Below are 24,548 nucleotides of genomic sequence, written 5' to 3' on the forward strand. Positions count from 1 at the left end.
TCAAAATCATGAGAAGTCTTTTTACGAAGGGAAAAAAAAATCACAATTCTAAGGAAAAAACCTCATTACTCAAATAATAAATTAAAATGACCATAAGCAACGTGACCATCTCCCTATAATAAAAAGGCCTGTATTTGTGGGCTAGACTAAGCTTTTCTAACTCTTAATAACTAATGAAAAGTTTCAAACATCAAGCCCAAACAAGCTAAAATATTTTAAATGTGTAATTGAAGTCAACTGAGAACATTAAACTGGATTTATTACCACTGTGCCCCTAAAAGCTTTTCCTCCCTTAAATGTGATCTGTATAATCTTTACCTCCAAAGCAATGTAAAACCCAAGCTTGTGAAAATAAAGTTCATGGAGAACACTATCCTTCTGGTGACTGAAATCATTACTGGAAATAATTTTCCATGAAAACCTTTATTAAGAAATCCCCCGGGGCACCTGGGTGGCTCAGTTGGTTAAGCATCCCGACTTCAGCTCAGGTCATGATCTCATGGTTCGTGGGTTTGAGCCTCGCGTCGGGCTCTGTGCTGACAGCTGGGAGCCTGGAGCCTGCTTCAGTTTCTGTGTCCCTCTCTCTCTCTACCCCTCCCCCACACGTGTTCTGTCCCTTTCTCTCAAAAATAAATAAACGTTAAAAAAAAATTTTTTTTAAATCTCCCAAATAATTTCACTGCTAGAGGTAATGCAAGAATACACATACACACAACATGCATGTGTTCATTATACTTGCCGTTTTCTTATTTTTAAAACATTTTTAACCCAAAAACATTTTTAACATGAATTGGCCTGCCCCAAATTTTCATATTGGATCAACTACTTAGTCTGTGTTGGACAGATCAGGATTCATAAATAAATTAAAAAAAAAACCCAAAACGCTGCAATCTGAATTTCTAGTAATCTAATGTCTTTAGTAAATAGTTCGGATAAACATCTATTCATGCATTCTTTTCGCCATCCTTTATTGGGTGACTACCTAGGCTCTTTGAATCATCTTCTTTAGTCACATGGTGAATTATTTTCATTGAAATTTTACAGAATTGTACGAATATCACAGTTACAAATCCTAAAAACCAAAAGACACCATGGCAAATTTAAGATTTTTTATTTAAGTATACATACCACATAAAAGTTATCTCATAAAAATATGCTCCATATTAAATAATTTTAAAAATACAAAATGACAGGTATATAATGCTTTCGATCTCATTTATCCATTATCATCATGAATCCTTTGGTCCCTCAGGCTGCCTTTGTTGCCTCTCCTGAGGCTGGATGCAGCAGGATGTACCTGCTTCGGTGGGAGGAGCAAGAATCAAGGGTACTTGGGAGACCAGTCTCCATCATTACTGAGGATGCAGAGACACTCGGCACCACGAACGTGCTATTCAAATGTAAATGAGGAAACAATTTATCTGAGCAGCCTTCACGAAGCTTTTCATATAAAGTGTGTTGCATATCACTTAAGATTTAACTAGTAATGAGCTCTACGTAAGTTACCTAACTAGTTCTGAGTCCTTTCAGGTAACATCAATATCCAGCTTCCAATTTCCACTCTTTAAAATATTTCTCCATTGTGCTCCTAGACTTCAAAGTGCCAACGTTCACGGTAGGTATGATTTTCTGGGGCTTCAGCCACTGAACAAAACGTTTCATTTCTAGGTAGCTGCTGTGTTCACTATAAGGGATTCCTGCAACACAAAAGAAAAGGTATCGCCTATGAAAAATCAAATTACTAAAACAAAACCCCACACAAGCTCAAAATAAAAAGGTAAAGCAATCCACAGTATTTTTGTCAAAAACTCCTTGGTGCTTTATTACTGATAAAAAAAATTGTTAATAACTTTTATGGAGAATAAAGATTAAAATGATACAGGAACTCTGAACATTAAAAAATTCTACTGTGTTTCTATGTAGACTTTTTTTCTTTTTTTTTTAAAGTGGGAAGGGGAAGAAAGGGTCAGTTTTTTTTTTTAATTTTTTTTTCTAACGTTTTTATTTATTTTTGAGACAGAGAGAGACAGAGCATGAATGGGGGAGGGGCAGAGAGAGAAGGAGACACAGAATCGGCAGCAGGCTCCAGGCTCTGAGCCATCAGCCCAGAGCCCGACGCAGGGCTCGAACTCACGGACTGTGAGATCGTGACCTGAGCCGAAGTCGGATGCTTAACTGACTGAGCCACCCAGGCGCCCCAGGGTCAGTTTTTTTTAATGTTTATTTATTTATTTATTTTTGAGAGAGACAGAGAATGCGAGCAGGGGAGGAACAGAGAGAGGGAGACATAGAATCTGAAGCAGGCTCTAAGCTCTGAGCTGTCAGCACAGAGCCCCACATGGGGCTCGAACTCACAAACCGTGAGATTGTGACCTGAACTGAAATCAGATGCTTAACCGACTGAACCACCCAGGTACCCCTCTATGTAGACTCTTAATATGTATCTCTCTAGATTCTTATTTTTAATTAGGTTTTCTTTTAAATTAATTCTTCTCCTTAAACACTTCATTCAGCTACGTGTTTCAGGAAAATCCTGGAAAAAAATGAATAAAATTTGAAAAGTGTCAAGCAAGAAGTCTCTTGGTTTCCGGAGCAAGTAAGCAGATTCCAGCCACCCAAGCTTTTCACACATAAAAAATAAGCAACAAAATAAAAATAAAATCTTAAAAATCCTTTTATCTTTACTGAAGATGAAGAACCACAGAGAAAGGGAGGGAGAAAGGGTCCTGCTGTGAGTTAACTAGGGTCTTTCGGGGCTGAAATTAAGTCACTAGGCTAGTGACACAGCAAAAATGTTTCCATCACCCACTATTCCAATAAGCGATTTCTGAGGACAACGGTAACGCCCCTCCAAGAAATGAGAGAAATGAGTCAAATCTGTACCTCTTGCTGTCATGGCATCTAATCCAGTCTTCCTGCTGACAGCCTGACGATGGCACCTGAATGTCCAGGATACAACTGACTGCCCACCCCTCCTCCCAAGCAGTTCTACGGTTTCGTCCACACAGCACTGATCAGGCAAACGGAACGATGTGTGTTAGCCAATGCCCATTTAGTTACTCCTGCCACGCTCCTTTCTTTCAGTTTACGACGCACTAAAGATACAGCTGTAGAGAACGCAGAGGAATTCGAAACTCGAATGTTAAAGATTCCTTGGTGTCTGTTTTTCTCGGATCTTATTTTCACAGCTCTTTTTAAAAATGTAATAACAGACGTTAAAAGTGAAAAAAATGTAATAACTATACCATATATTGAAATGTTTCCTTTGGTCTGGGGAATAATGTCTGCTATACCAGTTAACTTGTTAGAATGTGTCCATCCTGTAGGTCGAAAAGCCAAAATCTGATCATATTTTCCACCGCACTTCTTCAAATGACTCTGTAAAGCCTGTTAAATAAAAATAGGATACTTATTTAATGGTCCGTGAAGGTGGGTTATGCGGAAGAAAACAGAATGATCACGCTGGCATAATCTCAGCGAGTTGGCGCCTGGTGAACATTAATTTGCAATAACCTAGAGCCATACTTCCAAAAAAAAAAAAAAAGTCAAAATCACTGAAAAAAAAAAAAACCCTTTTCCCCTTATCTAAAGTTAAACAAGCTTAAGTACAGTCTGAAAATAAGATGAGGCAAATTTAAACATAAGAATTATGTATTTAAAGATGACATATCAGCTACCAAAAAAAAAGAATGGAAAAAAACAAAAAACAAACTCCAAGTCCTACTACTATGAGGATACTGAATACACGGCTAGGATGTTAGGGATAATAATAGTATGTAAGAGTATCCCTGTTAGAGATAACTAATACTGACACGGGTAAACAGAGAGCCAAACATATCCACGTGCATATGTCCAACGGAGGACCGATGGACGGATAGAAAGCGGAAGCAATGCTGTCAATGTCTTCAGACTCAACACACACACTTCCAAGACACGCACTGGCACTCTTCTTGGGGGCTCACTCCTTTTCACTCTTCAAACACGAACTAGAATACTTTCAACGCTTTTCATGCTGCTACCATTGGAAGTACTGGGTTTCCCTAAGAAATCTTGAGCAGAATTTTCCAAACTAAAGTCATCATAAGTGCTGACATTTGATGAAATGTGACAATCAGTGACCCAGGTTCAATCTTTGAAAGATGAGAAAAATCCAAATAAAAAGAGTCACGGGACAAGAGATACCAAAAGTCTAATACTTTTGGTCGTAAGACAAAACCCACGGTGTCAAGGGCTTAGTGTAAATTTATAATAAAATTCTAGTTTTATGCAAAATAAAAAATCTAAACTGCACATGGTGTCATCTTGGATTTCTGAAGCTCTTTTCTTTCTTAATCATACATGCTCTGAACTATTTAAGTATTATAAAAGATGCTGGTAGAAAGTTCTGAAGAAAACAAAGACCAATCCATTCATCCATCTACTTAGTCCCTCATCTAATAAACATCTGCTCCAGTATTAGGCCATGTCATGGGGTCAGAGTGCTGGGTAAGAGACACAGCCTTCACGTTCTGGAAACTTATAGCCCGGCAGGGAGATGGTCAATAAAACCCACTGTGTGGATCTTTTTTAGAAATGGAAACCATAGGCCCTGTCTTAACTTGTTCTACTTCTGATCATGTATGACACCATCAATAACTGGAAGCCTTACAGATTGATCTTTTCACAAAGGATTCATTTTAATTTTTTTTTAAAGAAACAGTTGTCTTTTCTTTTTTTAAAATTTATTATTTTGAGAGAAAGAGAGAGAAAACATGGACGGGGAAGGGCAGAGAGAGGGACACAGAATCCAAGGCAGGTTCTGCAAGCACAGAGCCCGATGAGGGGTTCGAACCCATGAGATCATGACTTGAGCTGAAACCAAGAGTTAGATGCTCAACTGAACCACCCAGGTGCCCCTTTAAATTTTTTGTTAATGTTTATTTACTTTCCAGAGAGAGAGAGAGAGAGACTAAGCACGAGTAGGGAAAGGGCAGAGAGAGAGGGAGACACAGAACCCAAAGCAGGCTCCAGGCTCTGATCTGTCAGCACAGAGCCCGACACGGGGCTCGAACCCACAAACCGTGAGATCATGACCTGAGCCAAAGTCAAACGCTTAACAGACTGAGCCACCCAGGCGCCCCCACAAAGGACTCCTTTTTTAGAAGAAATTCCTAGAAATGAAATTGTTGAGTAAAAAGATTTACCCCACTTTCCACTACTATCCAAGTGGATAAGAGTGCTAATTTCTCTATATCATGGCATAGGAATATTACTTTCTTAAAAAGTATGCCAATTTGGTAGAAGACAAACATATCCTTGTTTTTTTTTTTTTTTTTTACTTTTATGTTTGATCACTAGGTAGAGGCTAAACATTTGACTGTGTTTATCAGATGTTTATATTTCACTGCTGAATTAATAACAATCTTTTGACTTCTCACTTGTATCAATGATTTCTCATTAAATCCCTACCATTAAACAGTCATATTTCTTACCAATTACTGCCTCTCCACAAAAAAGTTTAGGTTATGGACAGATAGCTAAGTTTTCATTATAATCCCTGCCTCTGCAAACTTTCGGGGTTTTTGTCTTGCTTAGTCTAGATCTAGGTAAGCGTAGTACTATTTGCTTACGTACTAACTCTCTTCCCCCTGTGCTCACAAAGAAAAGGAAATAATACAAAACAAAAGCAATTATATGTACAATATCGTAAAGTGAGAGTCCAGCTCTCAATGTAAGTCATGAAACACATCCATTCCTATTTGCTCTGCAAAAACACTCAGTAGAATTAAGTGAGAATTTCCGCTTTTCACGAAACAAACCGAAGTTACCACAAAAACATCATCAACCCGCGCCACAAACAAAAACCGAGGATTCTATCGTCCAAGCCAAACATACAGGAAAGACTGCCAACAGCCACTAGTCATTCATTAGCCGCAACTGAAGAACTACTACCATCTTAGGAATTTTATCAACAATGATCTGGGGCGCCTGGGTGGCTCAGTTGGTTCAGGATCCGACTCTTGATTTCGGCTCACGTCACGGTCTCGGGATTTGTGTGTTCGAGCCCCGTGTCGGGCTCCATGCTGACGGTGTGGAGTCGACTTGGGATTCTCTCTCTCCCTCTTCCCTACTCACGCTCTCTCACTCTCGAAATAGAAATAAATAAACTTAAAAAAAAAAAAAAAGGAATGATCTAGTCACTATAAGTCTCTGATCCGTGACTTGTGTCTGTTTATTGGTAACTAGTTTGTGATAAAACTGCTTTCACTATATGCAACCGGAATTGGTTTTCAGTGTGTAATCATCTATAACGTTACTGTTGTAATATCTGATCACAGTCAATCAGGTAACTGGAGGTGGTAATTAACTGTGTACCACATATATGGACTTGGGATACTGAACTAGATAGCATGAATGGTTTTATAGGGTTTCTAGGGCTTTCAAGCCTGCCTAACCCTGAACATTGTATATTTACCTTTTCACAATCATTAGCTCTGATGCAACAGAACTATTTTTGGCTGGCAAAAAAGTTGGCTTTACTCCCTCTTTCTGTCCCTCCCCGGCTCATACTGACTCTGTCTCTCAAAAATGAATAAGAGTTAAAACAATTTTTTTAAAAATTAAAAAAACTGGCTTGCGGTACAAACTAAAATACAGCCCCGTGGTAACCATCAGCTTCCACTCCACCTGTGTTTTGTAGATAAGTAATTTCCAAAAATGTCATCAATAACTTTCATGGAGGAAGGGGAGGGGCTACTGAAGGCAATACCAACAATAGATAACAAATACAGAAAAAGACAATGATTTATTTTTTTTTCTTGTCTTCAAGACAGACAACTGCTAGCATTTATTTTCCCCAAAGTGCACAGTTCAGTGGTTGTTAGCATATTCATAAAGCTGCATGACCATCATCACTATCGAATTCTAGAACATTCTCATCACCCCAAAGAGAGACACTACCCATTAGCAGTCACTCCTCATTCCCTCTCTTTCAAGCCCTGGCAACCACTAATCTAGTTACTGTGTCTAAGGTTTACCTCCTGAGAACATTTCCCATAAATGGAATCACATAATATGTAGCCTTTTGTACCTGACTTCTTTCACGTGGCATCATGTTGTCAAGGCTCATTCACACTATAGCGTGTACTATTAATTCATTCCTTTTTATAGCTGGATAACATTCCTACTTTATGGATACGGTACATTTTGTCTATCCATTCATCATTTGATGGATATTTGAGTTGTTTCCACTTCTTTGCTATTATGAATAACGTGGCTGTGAACATTTGTGTCGAAGTTTTTGTGTGGACCTATGTCTCCAATTCTCTTGGGCATACGCCTAAGATTAGCTGGTCATATAGTCACTCCATGTTTAACATTTTCAGAATTATCAAACTGTTTACCAAAGCAGCTGCACCATTAATCATCTCACGAGCAATAAATAGGGTTCCAGTTTCTCCATATTCTCACTAACAAATGACACCGTCTGTCTCTTTTATTATCACTATCCCAGTGAGTGTAAAATGGCAGCTCACTGTGGTTTTGATTTATGGTTTCCTGATGACTAACAATGTTGATCCTCTTTTTTCATGTTTTTTAGGCCATTTGTTTACCTTCTCATTCACTTGGCCATTTATACCTTCTCATTCCCTCCTCAGCCCTCTACCACTTGGCCTCCCCCAATATCGCTTCAAACAGTTCTTGTCACCCAACATGTTCTAATTGCCAAACTGCCGTTCTTTGCTTACGTGACCTCCGTGCAGCACAAGGTACCTTTAAAAACTCTTCCATGAAAAGTTCTACTCCCTCATTTCTACAAAACTCTGACTCTTCCATCCCTGTTATCCTCCTAAATGGGTCATTTGTTCAAAGGGAACAAACTAAGTTAGTAGGAAATAAAACCTTAAGATAAAAATCATAAAAACATGCCATACTGTCCTCAAGATATCAATGTTCGTTTTATGAATAATCAACATCTCATTAACCTCCACACAAATCAGATGACTCCCAAATTTAAAGTACTTTTCCAAAGATGACTTTAGAGGGACAAAACTCTGACTTGATTATCCCTGAATTTTTTTATGAATTATATACTCAGGAAAATAGACCAAAAAATTTTGCCTTTCTCTCATGAACAAAGGAATAGTTACACCTGTTACAATTTCCTTATTCCAGGGGCTAGAACTAAAATAACTCATTTTCTTTTTTTTTTTAAGCTATTTCAAAAAGCTCCATAAATGTTATTTCATGAACATCTTAACAAAAGTGAAAATACATTTTGTGTGTGTGTGTACATTATGTTCTGATCTATTTTTAATACACAGTTCTGATGCATTCCATTGCTAGGTGTCCAAATGTTAGTAAATGGAATGAATCTTAGTATAGGAGTAAACCTGACAAATAAGGGCCCCAAATCAGAGTGAGCTCATATCTTCTGTCTCTTAACCTCTGCCTCGGAACTAACACTAGAACATCCTTTTTGAATGCACTCCCACTGTTGCACTTAATCCTCACAGCCCATAAATTTCCAACACATATCAGTATTTAGGGGCTTACAATTAATACAGAATAGACCTTAACACAAGTAAGAACTCTTAGAATTCTCCATTCATTGCTCTACTCACTGGAAAGGAATGGAAGACAATCTTCAAAACATAAGGTGTGAATGATCAGATAGTTGCATACTTTCCTACTTTTGTTTCTTTTATGATAGTTCTCTAGTTCCCAGGACGTGTGAATTACTCTATACAGCTGTTCACATGCACACGTGCGTGCACACACACACACATACACACACACACAAAATAAAAGCACTGTAAATTCCACTTAAAAGACCTTCTAGGGCAAAGTTTACTATGACTCCACTCTAATTCCTCCAAGTTAAACTCAAGTAAAATGGGATTCCAGTTTATAATCATTGCATTACCTTTTCTAGTTCATGCTAAAAAGACATCTCATGAACACTTACCTTAAAGTTAATTTGCATCATTGGGAGAAGGTGAACCAGTGAATTGCACATATCTGTAGTGATGAGGGAATTAAGTTCTGGGATGTTGAGGCACTGTAAGGTTTTATATTTTTCTTGGGACATGCCCACTTTTGAACCTAAAACGTCAGCGATGGCTATAGGCAAAGGAAAAGGTTGAAAATAGTAAAATCACAGCTTATAAAAAAATAATTAAGTTACAACTTAATCAAAATTTAAAATAAGAATCCCCCCCCCAAAAAATTCAAAACGTTCACACTTTTAATATTTCAAAAACACTGAGTACTTTTGTTGGTTAACTATATGAAGAACTGTGAGAAATCCAAAGAATTTATTTTTAAGACCTAGTATTTAAAAATCGCAAAAGATGTATAGACAGGGGTAGAGGAAAAGAAGGAACCAAGGTTGGAGGAGTTAAAACTCTGGCTTTATCACTTCATATCTTAATGTTTGCCATGATGCGACCATAATCAGGAAGAAATGCCAAGTATTTTGTAAAATAGTCTAATGCCATCTGGACAAGCTACAATTGCATATCCAGAAATCATTTATGTACAAAAATTAAAACTGTTCTCTAAAGTAATTAATTGATGGTTACCCTCAAAGAATGCAGAGACACAATTACGCATTAGTAAATTTTCCAAGTTCACTGAAATACTAACGTAGCACGGACATTTGCTCTAGAAACACTGTATAGACACATAGGCAATGGCACACGCACTTACCAAGCATTTCCATTAAGTTAAGCCTTTCAAAGTTTAAAGGAACCCAACTCTATCAATTTTTCTTCAAAGGTAATATTGCACCATTTCAGGAAAGAAGTATCAAGTGCAAGCATCCAGACTGAAAGGGCTTTATGCAAAAGAGAATCTGATCTTTATAATATATTAATGTAAATTAGATACAGCCACCACCCACCTAGGAAGACTTTCTCTTTTCCAATAGAATAAGTGCCACAGACAACAAGAACACGTGGGTTTAGAGTTACTGCCTCAAAGGCAGTGTTGATGGCAAACTGGATAACCTCTTGCTGCGACGGGAAGGAGTATTCTGGGCTGCAGTATCTGTAATATGTTAAAAACGGTACTTATTAAATGAGCAACAAGAAAGCCATAGCATTAGGCTGGACGTTGTTCTAGAAAACAAGCTTTAGCAAGCGTACGTACAGCAACAGTATTATGTATTAACACCACTCTGGTTACGGCCTGCCTACGGTTAAAATATTTGTGACAGGCCAGGGGTAATTTCTGATGGAATTCTGCATCTTCAATGTATCTTTTCCATATTTCTTTTATCACCCTCATATAAAGAAACTGCCCCTTTTTCTTGAAAGACTGTTCTAGCCGGCCAGCTATTTTAGCTGTGAATTACAAACCTCAGCAGCTTTTTTGTTTTAACCCCAATCACTATCAGAGAAAATACTAGTGACAGGGATTATCTCTGAACTAAAGAATTCTGATTTCGTTTAAAAATTAAAATGATGTGGGGCGCCTGGGTGGGTCCTCCGGTTAAGCGTCCGACTTCAGCTCAGGTCATGATCTCGCGGTTTGTGAGTTCGAGCCCTGCGTCGGGCTCTGTGCTGACAGCTCAGAGCCTGGAGCTTGCTTCGGACTCTGTGTTTCTCCCTCTCTCTGCCCCTCCCATGCTCATGCTCTGTTTCTCTGTCTCTCAATAATAAATAAACATTAGAAAAAAAATATTTTTAAATAAATAAATAAAAAAGTGATGAAATCAAATTTGAATGTACTGAAGTAGCTTTAAATCAAACAGTGAACATTCACATGGTTATCTGCTCTTCTGAGGAGGTACAGAAATATGTACAATATTACAGGAATACTACAGATCCAGTTGGGGTCTACCTTAATACAATAACACCAAATGGAAAATTAACCCTAAGACTACTAGCTACCTGTCTCCACTTGGGATGAAAATCATGAAAATGAAAATCAATCATTTTTTTTTTTTACTTAAAAAATGTCACAAAGTAAAAATATCAAAGAAACATATTTTTCCCCATTTTCAAAATTGTTTTTGCTGGTCAGCCATAATAATAGAGAAGACACTTAGGTCTTTTCTCTGATAAAAAACCCACAAAGAAATTCAGAATTCTATGTTGAGCAAAACTAAGTAACAAAAAAAAGGTGTTTTGGGGTTTTTTGTTTTTTTTTTTTACTTATTATTTTCTTTATTTACCTAGTATTTAAAGTACATATTAAAAAATGGAAAAATTAGCTATAGTGTTAGAAAACTGGATGTGGAAAGGCCATTTTTTTATTAAAATATGCCATCCAAACTCACTTCTTAAAACAGGTTGAAATAGTTGATATAATTAAATTCTAACAAAATGATGAGGTATTTTAATATATAATAAAAAATGGCTGGTGCCATTATGTTTATATAACATTTAGGAATTCAAAGTTGTCACTTAAAAATTACACTTGGAGAAACGAACAAAGAATTTTGAATATTCTGAAGCAGAATTGCATTTTGGCTTCTGTTCTCCACAATTACACTTACTAGTTACACAAGTACTTTGAAAAAATAACTTAAAAGGGTGTTTCCTAAAGTTTACCCCCCACCCCCCCCTCGTTTTTCCTTCCTTGTTTCAGTAACAGGATTCTCCCAGAAACCATATTTTCAAAAGGAAATTACAAAAAAGAAAAAACTGAGTCGTAGCTGGTTAGGACTATGTCCTCTCAAATTTGTTCTTAAGCAAGTATGTAGTTTTTCAAACAGCATTTCTCTAATAGTCTTAAGATGGTAATTGGTAATCAGCCATCATTTTGATTACCTAAGCACCTGTGCACATTATTCGTGATCTACGGGGCAAATATTGTCAGCGGGAAAAGGAAGCATACAAACAAAGCCTCTCTTACGTCGTATCTAAGTAAAGCGTGTGGACTTTCTGGCCTGCGAGAAGAGAACGTTCCATGGTGGGGTGTGCTCGGAAGTCTCCGGTGTGTAACAGGACTTTACCATTAGGAAGATAGAACAGGATCATGACAGCACCTGGACAGCTGAACACAAAGGAATATTCTTAACACGCGCAAAGAAGCCGAAGGAAGAGAACTTATTCGGTTTCAGTAGGTGAAGACACAGCACTGCATACAGAGGAAATGGAGCATTTTTACTTTAGAAAGTTTATTTACATCATAAAAAAAAAAAAAAATCCAGGAGCAGGAAAGGATTAATTCAACAGGCCAGGTTTGTTCAAACTCCACACTTCCCCACCTAAAACGTGTCTTTAGGACTAGTCCTTGGCCGGCCCTTGAGAGAGGAGTTCTGAGCCCTTGGAATCTTCTGCCCTGTAAGAGTGCTTTGTGCGCCTGACGACTGGGGCCACGTGTTACTAGCTTGATGTGAGAGTTTATGCTAATGGTATTGTCTATGGTGAATATCTGGTTTTGCTCTCTGGGCCTGGAGTCTGAGTAGTTGAGGCAAGTTACATGGGTGCTGCACGTGCACATGACTGACGTCCCCGCTGGACTCAAGGCTCCATGAGCTTCCCAGCTTGGCCAGGCTTTGCGTGTGTGGTGACACATGGCTGCTGGGAGAACTAAGTGCATCCGTGCCACTCATTAGAAGGGTACCTGGAAACCCGGGCCTGGTTTCTCCTGGACTTTGCCCCCATTTGCCTTTTCCCTTTGCTGATTTTAATCTGAATCCTTTCGCTGTCACCATGAGTACGACAACTTTTCTGAGTCCCCTGGGTCTTCCTAGGGAACCACTGGGCCTCACGGTAGACTTGGGGACGCTCTACCATATTGGGGCTTGGAAATTACTGCCAAAACACAGGAAACTTTAATTTTGCATTTTAGGAAAAAATATGACATAATTACTTTTGTAATTAAAAATTACCCCTTAGCTTCCTGCCCCCAAACTTCAGATGAATGACTGAAGTGGGAAAGAAATAATATCAATGTTACCAATAATAATGATACCAAGACTGGGGAAGAAATAATACCAATAATACCAATATACACAACATCTTTCAGAAAATAGAGGAGGAGGGAATATTTCATGAGGCCAGCATTACCCTAATGTCAAAACCAGACAAAAGCATTATTAAAAAAACCAAAAAACTACAGACCAACATCCATTATGAAAACCAGATACAGAAGTCTTTAACAAAATATCTGGCATATGAAATCCAGCAATATATATTTTTAAAAGGATAATCCATGAAGATTAAGTGGGGTTTATCCCAGCAATGCACGGCTGGTTTAACATTCAGAAAACCCATCATGATTATTTACCCTGTTAACATTATAAAGGAGAAAAGTTATATGATATTCTCAGTAGGTGAAGGAACATGTGACAAAATTCAATATCCATTCATGATTACAAACTCTGTAGACCAGGAAGAGAGGGCATCTTCCTCAACCTAATAAAAGGCATTTATGAAAAACCCACCGCCAATATCAAGCTTAATGAGAAAGGCTGAAAGCTTTCTTCTTAGGGTCAGGACCAAGGCAGTATCTCTGCTGTCACCACTGAGAGGTTGAGCCAGGACCAAAAACAAGAGGGGAAAAAAAGCACTCTGAATGGAAAGAAGTAAAACAAAACTGTCTATACTTACAGATGACATGATCATACACGTAGAAGATTTCTAAGAAATCTATAAAAAACCTACTACAACTAATGTGCAAGTTTAGCAAGGTCTCAGGATATAAGGTCAATAAACAAAAATCAGTTGTCCATCAAGAGGTGAATAAAGATATTGTAGTGTGCCCATACAACTGATACTATTCAGCAGTAACAAGGAACAAACCACTAATATACACATCAGCTTGGATGAATCTCAAAAACATGGACAGAAGCTGGATGCAAAAGAGTAGATACTATGCGATTTCATTTAGCTGAATCCCTAGGATTCAGGAAATGAACCACAAACCTAATCCATGGTGATAGGAAACCGATCAATGGTTCCCTGGGCCAGAGTCAGCGCGGGATTGACTGGGAAGGAGCATCAGGAAACCTTTTGGGGTGGGGAAAATTTCCGATATAATTTTTACTGTGGTGGGAATTACATGGGTGTGCATTTTTGTCAAAATTCAGCAAACACTTAAAATGGGTCTATTTATGTAAATTATGCCTAATAAAGTTGGCTTAAAAAATATCAGAACTTGAGTCGTCATAATTGGTGATTAAAAAAAGAAACAGAAGTTAGCAGACAGAATGTTAAAGGCAACCTGAAGACAGAGCATGGGTCTGGATTTCTGGAGACCTAGTCTTAATTTTAATTCTCTACACATCTGTGATCTCTAAGGTATACAAGGCTAAAATTGTATGAAAAGTAGGAAGAAGTGCAGTTGAGAATTACACTTTGGCAATACGATACTGACAGTGCTTTACATTTAAAAAGAAAAAAAAAAGAGGGAAAAAGGGAAACCATTTTCAAGAAAAAAAAATTCCAAGTCTTTAGTATTAAAAGCTTGAAGAATTTCTTAAAAGGAAACAAAAATCCTCTGGTATCTGAATGGAGTACAATCTGTTAACTTATATAAGTGATATTAAAGAAAATGGCAAAAACTAAAAAAAATAAAGAAAATGGCAGGGGTGCCTTGGTGGCTCAGTCGGTTAGGTGTCTGACTTTGGCTCAGGTCGTGATCTCGCGGTTTGTGAGTTCGAGCCCCGCATCGGGCTCGGTACTGATAGCTTGGAGCCTGGAGCCTGCTTCCGATTCTGCGTTTCCCTCTCTCTGCCTCTCCCATGCTCATGCTGTCTCTCTGTCTCTCAATAACAAACAAAATTATTTTTTTTTAATTTAAAAAGAAAAAAGAAAATGGCAAAAGGTTATGTCTTCAAAACAGCGACACGTTAAAATGTTTTTTTTTTAAATAAGAGGGATGTCGTATGTTAAACATAGTAATTTAAACTGCATCAAAATGGGTTAGATAATATTTAAAGGATCCCATTATATTTAATCTCTGATTCTGTAATCGGGCACGTTATTTTTTTTTCAAAAGGAGAAACACATGTGAGAGTTTTTAAAAATTTTTAAAAATTAGGAATTTTTTAAAATAGGAATTTTTTTTAAATATAGGAATAATGGTTTCAATAAAACAGTTCTTAAATAGATAAACTTATTTTTGTTAATATTTTAAAAACTAGGCCAGCCTTAATATAACTTTAATACTTACTGGTTGGCATCAAGCAAAATGACTTTTACACCATTTACTATACATTCAGTGTCCATTGGTAGTGGATGGACATATTGCTTTTGCATGTGAAGTTTGCTCTTCAACAAATTGCCGGTTATCTGCAAAACAGAATGCACTTGTTGCTGATACAGCGAAACACTGAGTCTCCTATTTCAGATCTAGTTTAGAACCAAGCATTTTAGTCTACCTGTTCTCCCACTGATATTCATGGAAATCCTCTCGAATACCAGAAAAAAAAACTTCCTAAAATGACTGTCGCAATTCTGCTTAAACACTGTCGCTGGCTCTCCCTATCTATGCAAAGTCCCTCATCTCCAGATGACAACCAAAACCCCGCATGAGCCGGCCCCTGCTCATTTCTGCGGGTTTATCTTCTGTTATTCCCTATCTCATGGTTAGCCATTCTGAATTATCCGAAGTGCCTGGGATGGGTCGATTTCTAAGATGTGTGTGCGCTTATACAAACTCTACTCTCTACCTAGAATGTTCTCTCCTCTCTCTTCCACCTGGTTCTGGAATCGGACAGACCTGTGTTCAAATTCTGGCTCTGCCAATATTAGCTCTATGACTTGGGGCATGTTATTTAACCCCTTTCCCAGCCTCAGTTGCCTCATTAATAAAGAGGTTAGGGGCACACAGGTGGCTCAGTTGGTTCAGTGTCTGACTTTGGCTCAGGACATGACCTCACACTTCCTAAGTTTGAGCTCCATGTCGGGCTCACTGCTGTCAGTGCAGAGCCTGCTTCAGATCCTCTGTCCCTCTCTCTCTCTGCCCCACCCCCACTCACGTTCTCTCTTTCTCTCTAAAATAAATTTTAAAAAAATTAAAAAAAAAAAAGAGGTGAATTCAAGAATTCAAGAATGCTTGAGGATTAAATCAAATTCTAGCCAAATCCCTTAGTAGTAGGCATTAAAATAGTCATTTCTTTTCTATTGTTTTTAGAGAGAGAGAGAAAGAGAATACACAAGCAGTAGAAGGAGAGAGAATCTTAAACAGTCTCCATGCCCTGCGCGAAGCCTGACACCGGGCTCGATCTCACAACCCTGAGATCATGATTTGAACTGAAATCAGGAGTCCGATGCTTAGCCGACTGAGCCACCCAGGCACCCTTTAAATAGTCACCTTTTAATAATTAATTCAAGGTATCTCTTTCACCAGGAAACTTTCTCTGACCTTGGCCTAGGACAGTGTAAAGCACTTTCTCCTATTTGCTGGCATTCTGCTCAGTTTTCTAGCACAATACCAACCCCATCACCATGTACTTGGAAAAGTATCACCTGAAGGCTGTGAGTGCCTTGAAGTTAGGTATTTTGCCTTGAATGTCTTTTAAGGTACTCAATAGATGTTTACTGGATGAAACTTAGGTGTTTTAGTGCACCATGAAGTAGTTTACTGTTTCCATATAATAAAGCATTAAAAAAAAATCCTAGGGGCGCCTGGGTGGCTCAGTCGGTTGAGCGTCCGACTTCAGCTCGGGTCGTGATCTCACAGTCTGTGAGTTCGAGCCCCACGTCGGGCTCCGTGCTGACAGCTCAGAGCCTGGAGCCTGCTTCGGATTCTGTGTCTCCCTCTCTCTCTGCCCTTCCCCGACTCATGCTCTGTCTCTGTCTCAGAAATAAACAAACGTAAAAAAAAATTTTTTTTAAATCTTATTGTAACTATTGACAATAGCTCATTTAATTTTAGAATCTTAATGTGGAATCTATTTTCTCATAGCTTTTCTAGTAGGATGACAGATCTTACAACGTTAGTTACTCTTTTTCAACCACACTGCTTAGAAATTCGCTGCATTCCATACACTTAGAGTTTAGAATACTGAAACTTACCTCACTACAATAAACTGGAAATGTGAAGTTTTTAGACAATCCAGCGTAATGATCAGAATGAAAATGTGTGAGAAAATAGGCTGTGCAACCTTCTACCAGTCCATACTGGAAGGCATCAACTGTAAAGCCAGTCCCTGTCACGGAAAGAGCACACAGCTGCTTGAGTGATAGCTAACGGGGTGGAAGATGCTCAGTTCGAATGTAAACAGATCCTACCGTCTATACATCTGAGCTTTATACCCTCAAACCTTATTCCACATAAATTCAGCAAAATCGGATACTAGAAATGAAAAGAAGTCTTGTGAGTTTCTAGTAAATATCCCACTATTGGCTTTGCTTTTTCAATGAATAACTGTACCAAAAGAAATTAAAATGCTAAGTTACAAACCAATTATTTCTTTGTTTTCCTGACTTAAATCCTTCACTTCTACAAAACAGCAAAAGGAAAATGCTATATTTCTTCTTATTTTATTCTATTTTGGCAGTGCACACTGGGGGCAGACATGGTTGAAGGCCCAAGTAATCTTACAAATTACAGCGGCTGAGGGTCTCCAAAGGGTCACAGTACAATAACAGATGAACAGCATATGCAGTATTTGAATTTCACGGTGCGGGATGGAAGGAAGTAAGAAAATAAATTCTGGGGTGCCTGCTGGCTCCGTCAGCAGAGCATGCAACGCTTGATCTCGAGGTTGTGAGTTCGAGCCCCACAATGGGTGTAGAGATTACTTAAAAATAAAATCTTTTTTAAAAAATGCCCAAAAAAGGCTACCTAGAGGAGTTATGAGAAAAAAAAAATGGTTGAGGTGTTCTGAAAAATGTTCATGAAAGAAATAGCCAAGGGTGTGGATTGTGAGGAGACAGTGAACAGGCATACTTCACGATCCCACTGAGGCTTATCCACACACAGCATACCAGTCTCTGGCTCACTTAAAATACAGAAAACTCATCACAGGAATCATTAACAACAAAACTGGGGCTCTGATGTAAATAAATGCTATTCCCTACATACACATTTTGGATTCTAGATCGGGAATATCAAAGCACTTTAAAAAGTCTTTCTGAAACCGGGTATATTTTGGCTGCTTTATATTCTCTTCAGAAGAAGAGTTACTGGTTTCTTCAATAATCAAACTCATTTTACTATGCACTTTTGTAATTCACTTATGAAGGCACACTGGGAATTATAAAATATGAAAAGGCTGAGAAACTAAGTTATGATGTGCATTAAAACTATTTGACATTTATTATGACCTATGCAATTTGTTAGTTTTCCTTCTTTGAAGCTATTTAGCACTCAGTATTTCTCTTAAGGGCATAGGGACTGTTTTTATTATAACTACTTACAGAGAGCCTTTCCTCCTTCCATATTAAGCTGACCTTTACTCAACTGTGTCAAATCTGTAATATCTACCTACTAGTATAGGATCTTGTACACAGAACATATTTAATAAAGGTTTGCTGCATTGAATAGGGCAAAAACATTCAAATAGGCCAAAAAAAATCTGTTACAGGTCAATGAATTATAAAAAACAAAGGAAATACATATAAAAATTGTTTCATACAAACACAGACACATAACATGGGGAATGAACATGAAATTTTAAGTTGATTCTTCGTAGGTATATTAAACATTGGCATTTCAACTTACCAGGTATTTTCTTATAGAACGGGCATGTCTTTTTTCTTAATTGTCCTGCATTAGATGACTCTGGGATGTTTGTGTTCCCTCTCTGCAGCCTGCCACAAGCTGATTTTAAGAAGACTTTGTCTTTCCTTAAATTGAGGGTTTCGGATTCTGTCCTATCAATAAGGCGATGTGACCTCTTCTGATGTGCTCCTGCCTGTAGTGAATCTGACTTTCTCAGTCGCTTTCTTTGATGCTGTGACCTCTCACTGGAAAATTCCACAGAGGGCTGAGTCTCACTTAAATTCTTTGCATCCAATTCTAAATCACTTAATGACTTTTCTGCTTTCCTCTTGCGCTGCCGGGACCTCTTTCCCTTAGGACTTACAGCTGGATTGAAGCTCAGCCCTTCTACTGCACTTCCCTCCAGCAATTTCTCTTCTTTTCTTTTGGGTGGCAGACCAAAATAAACACCTATATCCGTTTGTTTCATTACCTTGGAAGAAGACTGTGTCGCAGGACAGCTTGGACCAGATGGCGGTATTTTCAGAGACTCGGCCGCAGTAGACGCACTAGATTTCCCTGTATTTGGAATTGTAACTTTACTGCCTTGTACACCACCTAATGCCTTTCCGCAGACACATGTGGAGTTAGTACTGTTCTTAGCACTGAAGTTCCTATTTGATGCTTTCCTAATTTTACTTTGGGTTGGATGGAAAGAAAGATCCCCTTCTCCCTGGCTTCCAAAAGCTTCTGGCATTTCACGATTAAGTGATGGAAGGGAAACCTGATTGCCAACAGCTGATTCTTCAAGTACCTGTTTCTGTTTATTTGCCCGACATTGTGGCTTGCCAGGTTTTGCTGTGACAGCTTGATAACTAGAAGGAAGCCCCTCGGCGAATGCCGATGGCAACGGCACGAAATCATCACCGGTATGCGCCCCATCATCACGTGAAGTAATGCTCTTATTCTGGAAAAGAGGCCGAGACGAACCGGTTAGCGTGTTGTATTTATACAATACTTCATCGCGTTGATCCTGAGTTAAGAAGCCGTGCACGTGGGGGCCGCGCTCCTGCTGGTCCCTCAGGGAGGAGCCATGGAGTTGGTGAAACAAAGAAGAGCTGGTGTCATCTTCTCCCAGGCTGCCATCTTTAGAGCTGTCTGTAAACAGCAGTTCCTGCTGTGAATCACCTAGCTTTTCATCTATCTCGTCAGTCTCTTCATCACTTTGAAGTGGAGAGTAAGAGATTTCGTAGCTGCGAAAGTCATTTTCTGGCAGTGGCGAGAGTGCGCGTTCTGAGTTGTTTTGGCTGTCTAATTCTTCAGCGAGAGGCAAACCAACTCCTACTGGTTTGTCATTATTAACACATCCTGCAAGTCGTGGGGTGGATTGGGATGTTTGGAGATTTGTCAAAGAAGATATCTTGGTATTGGTTTGAGCAGGAGACTGAGATTTCTTTAGACACGGTGTCACTGATGAGGGCGTAGTTGAAACGGTTTTGAAGTTTTCCGTCTGTTTCTGATGCAGAGACCATCTTTCCTCGAGGCTACAGAGGAAGCCTGAATTAGTCTCACCGAAACGACCCCCTGGCCCATGTGGTGAGCTGCCGAGAGGCTGGTTGCTGGCTCTGCTCTGAGCCAGCAGGAGGTGAGTGTATCTCTTGAAATGAGAAGGAATTGTTGAGGTACACACAAGACCATCAGGACACTCTGAAAATTTTAACAAAGAAAAAAAGTAATAGAGGATCAAAACACAGACAGAGTCAACACGTAAGTGAAAAGTCATCAGTCCTACTTTGAAGCCTTAGGACCATGGCTATCTTTATACAATCAAAAGATCCAGCATAAAATAACAATAATCCAGTATGGTTTTGCAAGGTGCTCGTTATGAGTTTTAAATCAAATACTTCTTAAAAGTTTCTTTGCAGATAATCTTTTTTCAAAACAATTTTTAAGACTAATACCTTCCCCCCTTCCCCAAGTAACTCTCATAAATACGAGCTCCTTCAAAATGCAGTTCATGCTTACATGAAGTATTTACAGGTGCTCACTAGTCCAGATTTGCTCAGGCAATAAAGAGTGAAAAAGACTAGTGTGTCTGTCAGAGAACTAAAGTTCTACCCCAATTTTTATCTTATCAAGCAGTATGGATTTGTGACGATTAAAGTACCCAATTAGGGTCCATTTTTTTTAATATTCACACTACATAGGATAACAGTAATAGTCTAATTAGTAATAGCTGTTCATACACTGAATATTTTAGATTCTAAGATTTGAAATTCAATTGGATAAACTGGTTAAAAATAAGGATTTAATAATAATCTGCAAACTACTCCCCATCACACTATTATAATTGAGAACCATTCCGTAAACCATCTTGGCAAATCCCCTTGTACGTTAATTTCCAGGTTTATAAAAAAATAAAAATAAAAAAAATGACCCCTCTTCCTCTCCAAAAAATGTTACATTAAACTAGAAGACCTCACTGCTTAATTTAAAACCACCTCATCAAAGTATTTGTTATGGAACCGAATTCAATTCAAGAAGAGTCTGTCTGAGATTCTATTCCTAAGGTTAGGCAATGAAAAACCTAAAGAAAAACCTCTTTCAGGTGGTTTCATCCTAAGACATTTCACCCTGAGGTGCTCCCCACGGGAGTCCAACTTCCATTTCTGATTTCCGAGCCACTTAAGAGCAAAAATACTAGCATTTGATGAGGCTTTCATTTTATAAAAAAAGCTAACGCCAATTTTTTTAAAGTTCTTTTGCATCTTCGTGCAGTACTTTAAAATAACCAGAGGTTAATAATAAAAATGTCTTCTGAATCATACATAACATATAAGCCATACTGAGTAGTATTTTTATTTTGCTGAATTTTAATTCTTTGAGATTTAGAAATCTATATATGGTATATATGGTATCTCTGAAATACACAAATCATAACAACCCATTCTTCATATACTCCAAGTAGGACTTCCTACGTTAAACATGACATTATAGATCTTAAAAGATAATAAAAGCATAGCATTACTTCATTTATCATTTGGCACATTTTAAATTAGAATCTTAAAAACCCAAGATTCCTTCCCAGTTCTTTCTGTACAATACCACGACCGATCCAACACAATCACATTTAGAAGACTTGACTATAGGGGCACCTGAGTGGCTCAGTCAGATGAGCATCCCGACTCTTGATTTCGGCTCAGGTCATGCTCTCATGGCTCGTGAGTTTAAGCCCCATGTGGGCTCTGCACTGACAGCCTGCTTGGGATTCTCTCCCTCTCCCTTTCTCTCTGCCTCTCCTCTGCTTGTGTGTGCACTCTCTCAAAATAAATATATTGAAAGAAAAAAAAAAGACTTGACTATATGCATAATTCTTTAAATTTCTGTTTCACAAAAGAGAACAAAATGGGCAGTTTAACATTCAAGAGCGCTGCTCTATAGGTGTGCCTGGGCATGCGACTCTGATCTTGGGGTTGTGAATTCAAGCCCCAACGTGGGGCATAGAGATTACTTAAAATAAGTAAAACTCTAAAAAGAATGCTCATCTATAAAAGGTCAGTACCACCTACCTTTTGGGGTCATTGTGAGAGTCAAGTAAGTAAACAGAATTAAAGTACCTAGCACAGTATGTGCTCAATTAACACTGACAAAAAAAAATAATGGAGATGTTTAGGAACCTTCATCCAATAATAAAATGCATTTCGACTGTTTTCAAGTTTGCAACATTCTCTACAAACATACCATTGACTGTTATCCTTTTACCCTTAAGAAGGGTTTCTTTGTTTGCTTCTAGGGTTAAGTCATTTATACTTTGATACTTCAGCGCCTCCCCTCCCTTTCAGTTTCCTGCTTGCCTTGCTTGTTCCACTGGACTGATTCCTCTGCCTAATGCAGATCTTTTAGGCTATTTAAAAACTACTACCTTTTTTGTAGTCTTACCTGTTTCAGAGACCGGTGGCGAATCCAAACACTCGAAAACATGCCATCGAGGTGTCTGACCTAGCAATGAGGAAAAAGGCATCTGGCAGTTTGGACAGTATCCATCATAAACTGGACGTATCTTTGGAGATACGTGTTTGTTTTTGCGAGACCTACAGTGCTTTCCTGGAGTGGCCTCCTGATCTTGGGACTGCTGAATACCATCCTCACAACTAGAATTCTGACTAGAAGCTACAGAAGTCTGACTCTCTGTTTCTCCAAGGCAAATTTCGGGGTCCTTTGTCTTTTCTTTAGCTTCTACCGTTCTTTTTTTATTTCTGTTTCGTTTTGACTGGTATTTTCCATCTGTTGCTTTTTCAACAGATTTTGGAGTATTCTCAGAGCAATTATTTGTATGTACTGGCTTTGGTTTTCTTTTAGATTTGTATTCCCAGATGTCTTCTTCCAAAAAAGCATCCTCTAACATGGCAAAATGATTTTTAGGAAAATTGAGAATCTATTGGTTACAAAATTTTTAAATGGAAAGATTTTGCTGCCAAAAAACAAAAAAAACAAAACAAAACAAAAAACCCAAACCCACTAACTCGATGGGAATCTAAAGCTTTGGTAATGGATGTATTGGCAAACGACAAACCTTATACCTGAGAACACATGCTATTCCATTTATACCACAATAAAATTAAGAGAACCTACCACAGGGGTAGCGTCCTGCTATTTCATTCAAGTGACTTGGCGTTTCCAAGGACTTGATTCATAAAAACAAGAATCAGTAATACTTTGAAAATTAAACACTAATGGGAAGTATACGTTCAACAGCTTAATCGCAGGGTGAGCTTTGTAAAATTGTTATAAAGCTCCTGTCTGTTCCTTTCCAACTGGACAATTGTCCAAATAATTCACAAACGGAACACAGTCCCTGGGCAACAGGCTTAGCAGGTTTTCCAAACATTAAATGGCTACCTCGGCTTGCGAGTACCACCCTAATCACATCATCATCAAAGAGGTGTGTGATTCAGGGGGTAAAAATTGCCCTTATCTGTGGCTCTTGGATATTCAGCCACATCAGCTTCCTGGGTCAGTCCAGTATCTTCCTCCAGCTGCAACGGACACACACTGCACAGTGAACAAACAAAATTCAAATATGTGAAATTGTGCTTGCACTGAGGCCACCCACACTCCTAACTCCAGACCGCAGAAGTGGTCTGCCCTAGGGGTGGCCAGCTTTCTCTCCCTCCACCAGCCTCAAAACCCACGTTCATCGGCCTGATGCCTCCCACCTGCTCTACCTTCTCTTTGAACTTAGGAGGCTGCAAGGCCAGTGAGTGGGGCCTATCACCTCCCAGGCAGGGAGAGGGTGAGCTGCTAGCACAGCCGGCTCTATAAAAGCCATCAGAGCCCTCCACTTTTGAAGTCGGAAGCTCGGCCCACCCGGATCCTCGCCGCAGCCCACCTGCCACCCGCACACCCTCGGGAGCAGCTCCAGCTGCGTCCGCTCCGCTCCGCGCCCCCCTCCCGCCCCTCGCTCCGCTCCGCTGACAATCTGTTCACGCTCGCACTTTCAGCACAGCAGGGCGACAAAATACTGTATTTGTGTATAAGCCAAAGCCATTGCCAGTCACTCCCAACTTTAAGAAAATCTCTCCCGTGAGGACACCTTCCCACCCCCACCCCCCCACCCCGTTACCTCTCGTGTCTTGGCGGGAACAGCGTCCCCTTGCCACTGCTGTGTCGAATCGGCTGACCCCGGTCTAAGGGCGGGACTTCTAAAAAGTTTGTGTCCTTTTAAGTCCTACGGATTTCTTTTATCTTATTTTTGGTCTAACCCCCTCTCATTTCCAAAGTGAAGTGTGTGTGTGCGTGGCGGGGGGAGGGAATGGTTCTCTTAGAGCTCCTGGAACGCTGACCCACAGGCTTTCTCCATGCTGAATCTGGCGCGCCGAATGTCCAGGCTCAGCTGTGCCGAGGGGCTCTGGAAGGGGCGGGGTGGCTTGGGCCGGTGGCTAAATTACGGGCCCGGGAATTGC

General features: G+C 39.2%; 1 protein-coding gene across 1 annotated transcript; it reads right to left on the bottom strand.

Annotated features, from left to right (window-relative positions):
• Window positions 1-1,094: 1,094 nt before the first annotated feature.
• Window positions 1,095-24,459, bottom strand: DCLRE1A (DNA cross-link repair 1A). Its single transcript, XM_047073476.1, has 10 exons — window positions 24,209-24,459; window positions 22,525-23,637; window positions 18,607-20,292; window positions 16,956-17,089; window positions 15,109-15,227; window positions 11,842-11,982; window positions 9,884-10,029; window positions 8,948-9,102; window positions 3,246-3,387; window positions 1,095-1,697 (listed from the first exon to the last, which is right to left on the bottom strand). The coding sequence occupies exons 2-10, from the start codon at window positions 22,988-22,990 to the stop codon at window positions 1,537-1,539; spliced, it is 3,150 nt and encodes a 1,049-aa protein (XP_046929432.1). The 5' UTR covers window positions 22,991-23,637; window positions 24,209-24,459; the 3' UTR covers window positions 1,095-1,536.
• Window positions 24,460-24,548: the final 89 nt, after the last annotated feature.

Source organism: Lynx rufus, unplaced genomic scaffold (assembly GCF_022079265.1).
Source record: "Lynx rufus isolate CCGP_SWC_20201006 ecotype Redwood Valley unplaced genomic scaffold, mLynRuf1.p SCAF_11, whole genome shotgun sequence".
In the NCBI taxonomy this organism is placed as follows: Eukaryota; Metazoa; Chordata; class Mammalia; order Carnivora; family Felidae; genus Lynx; species Lynx rufus.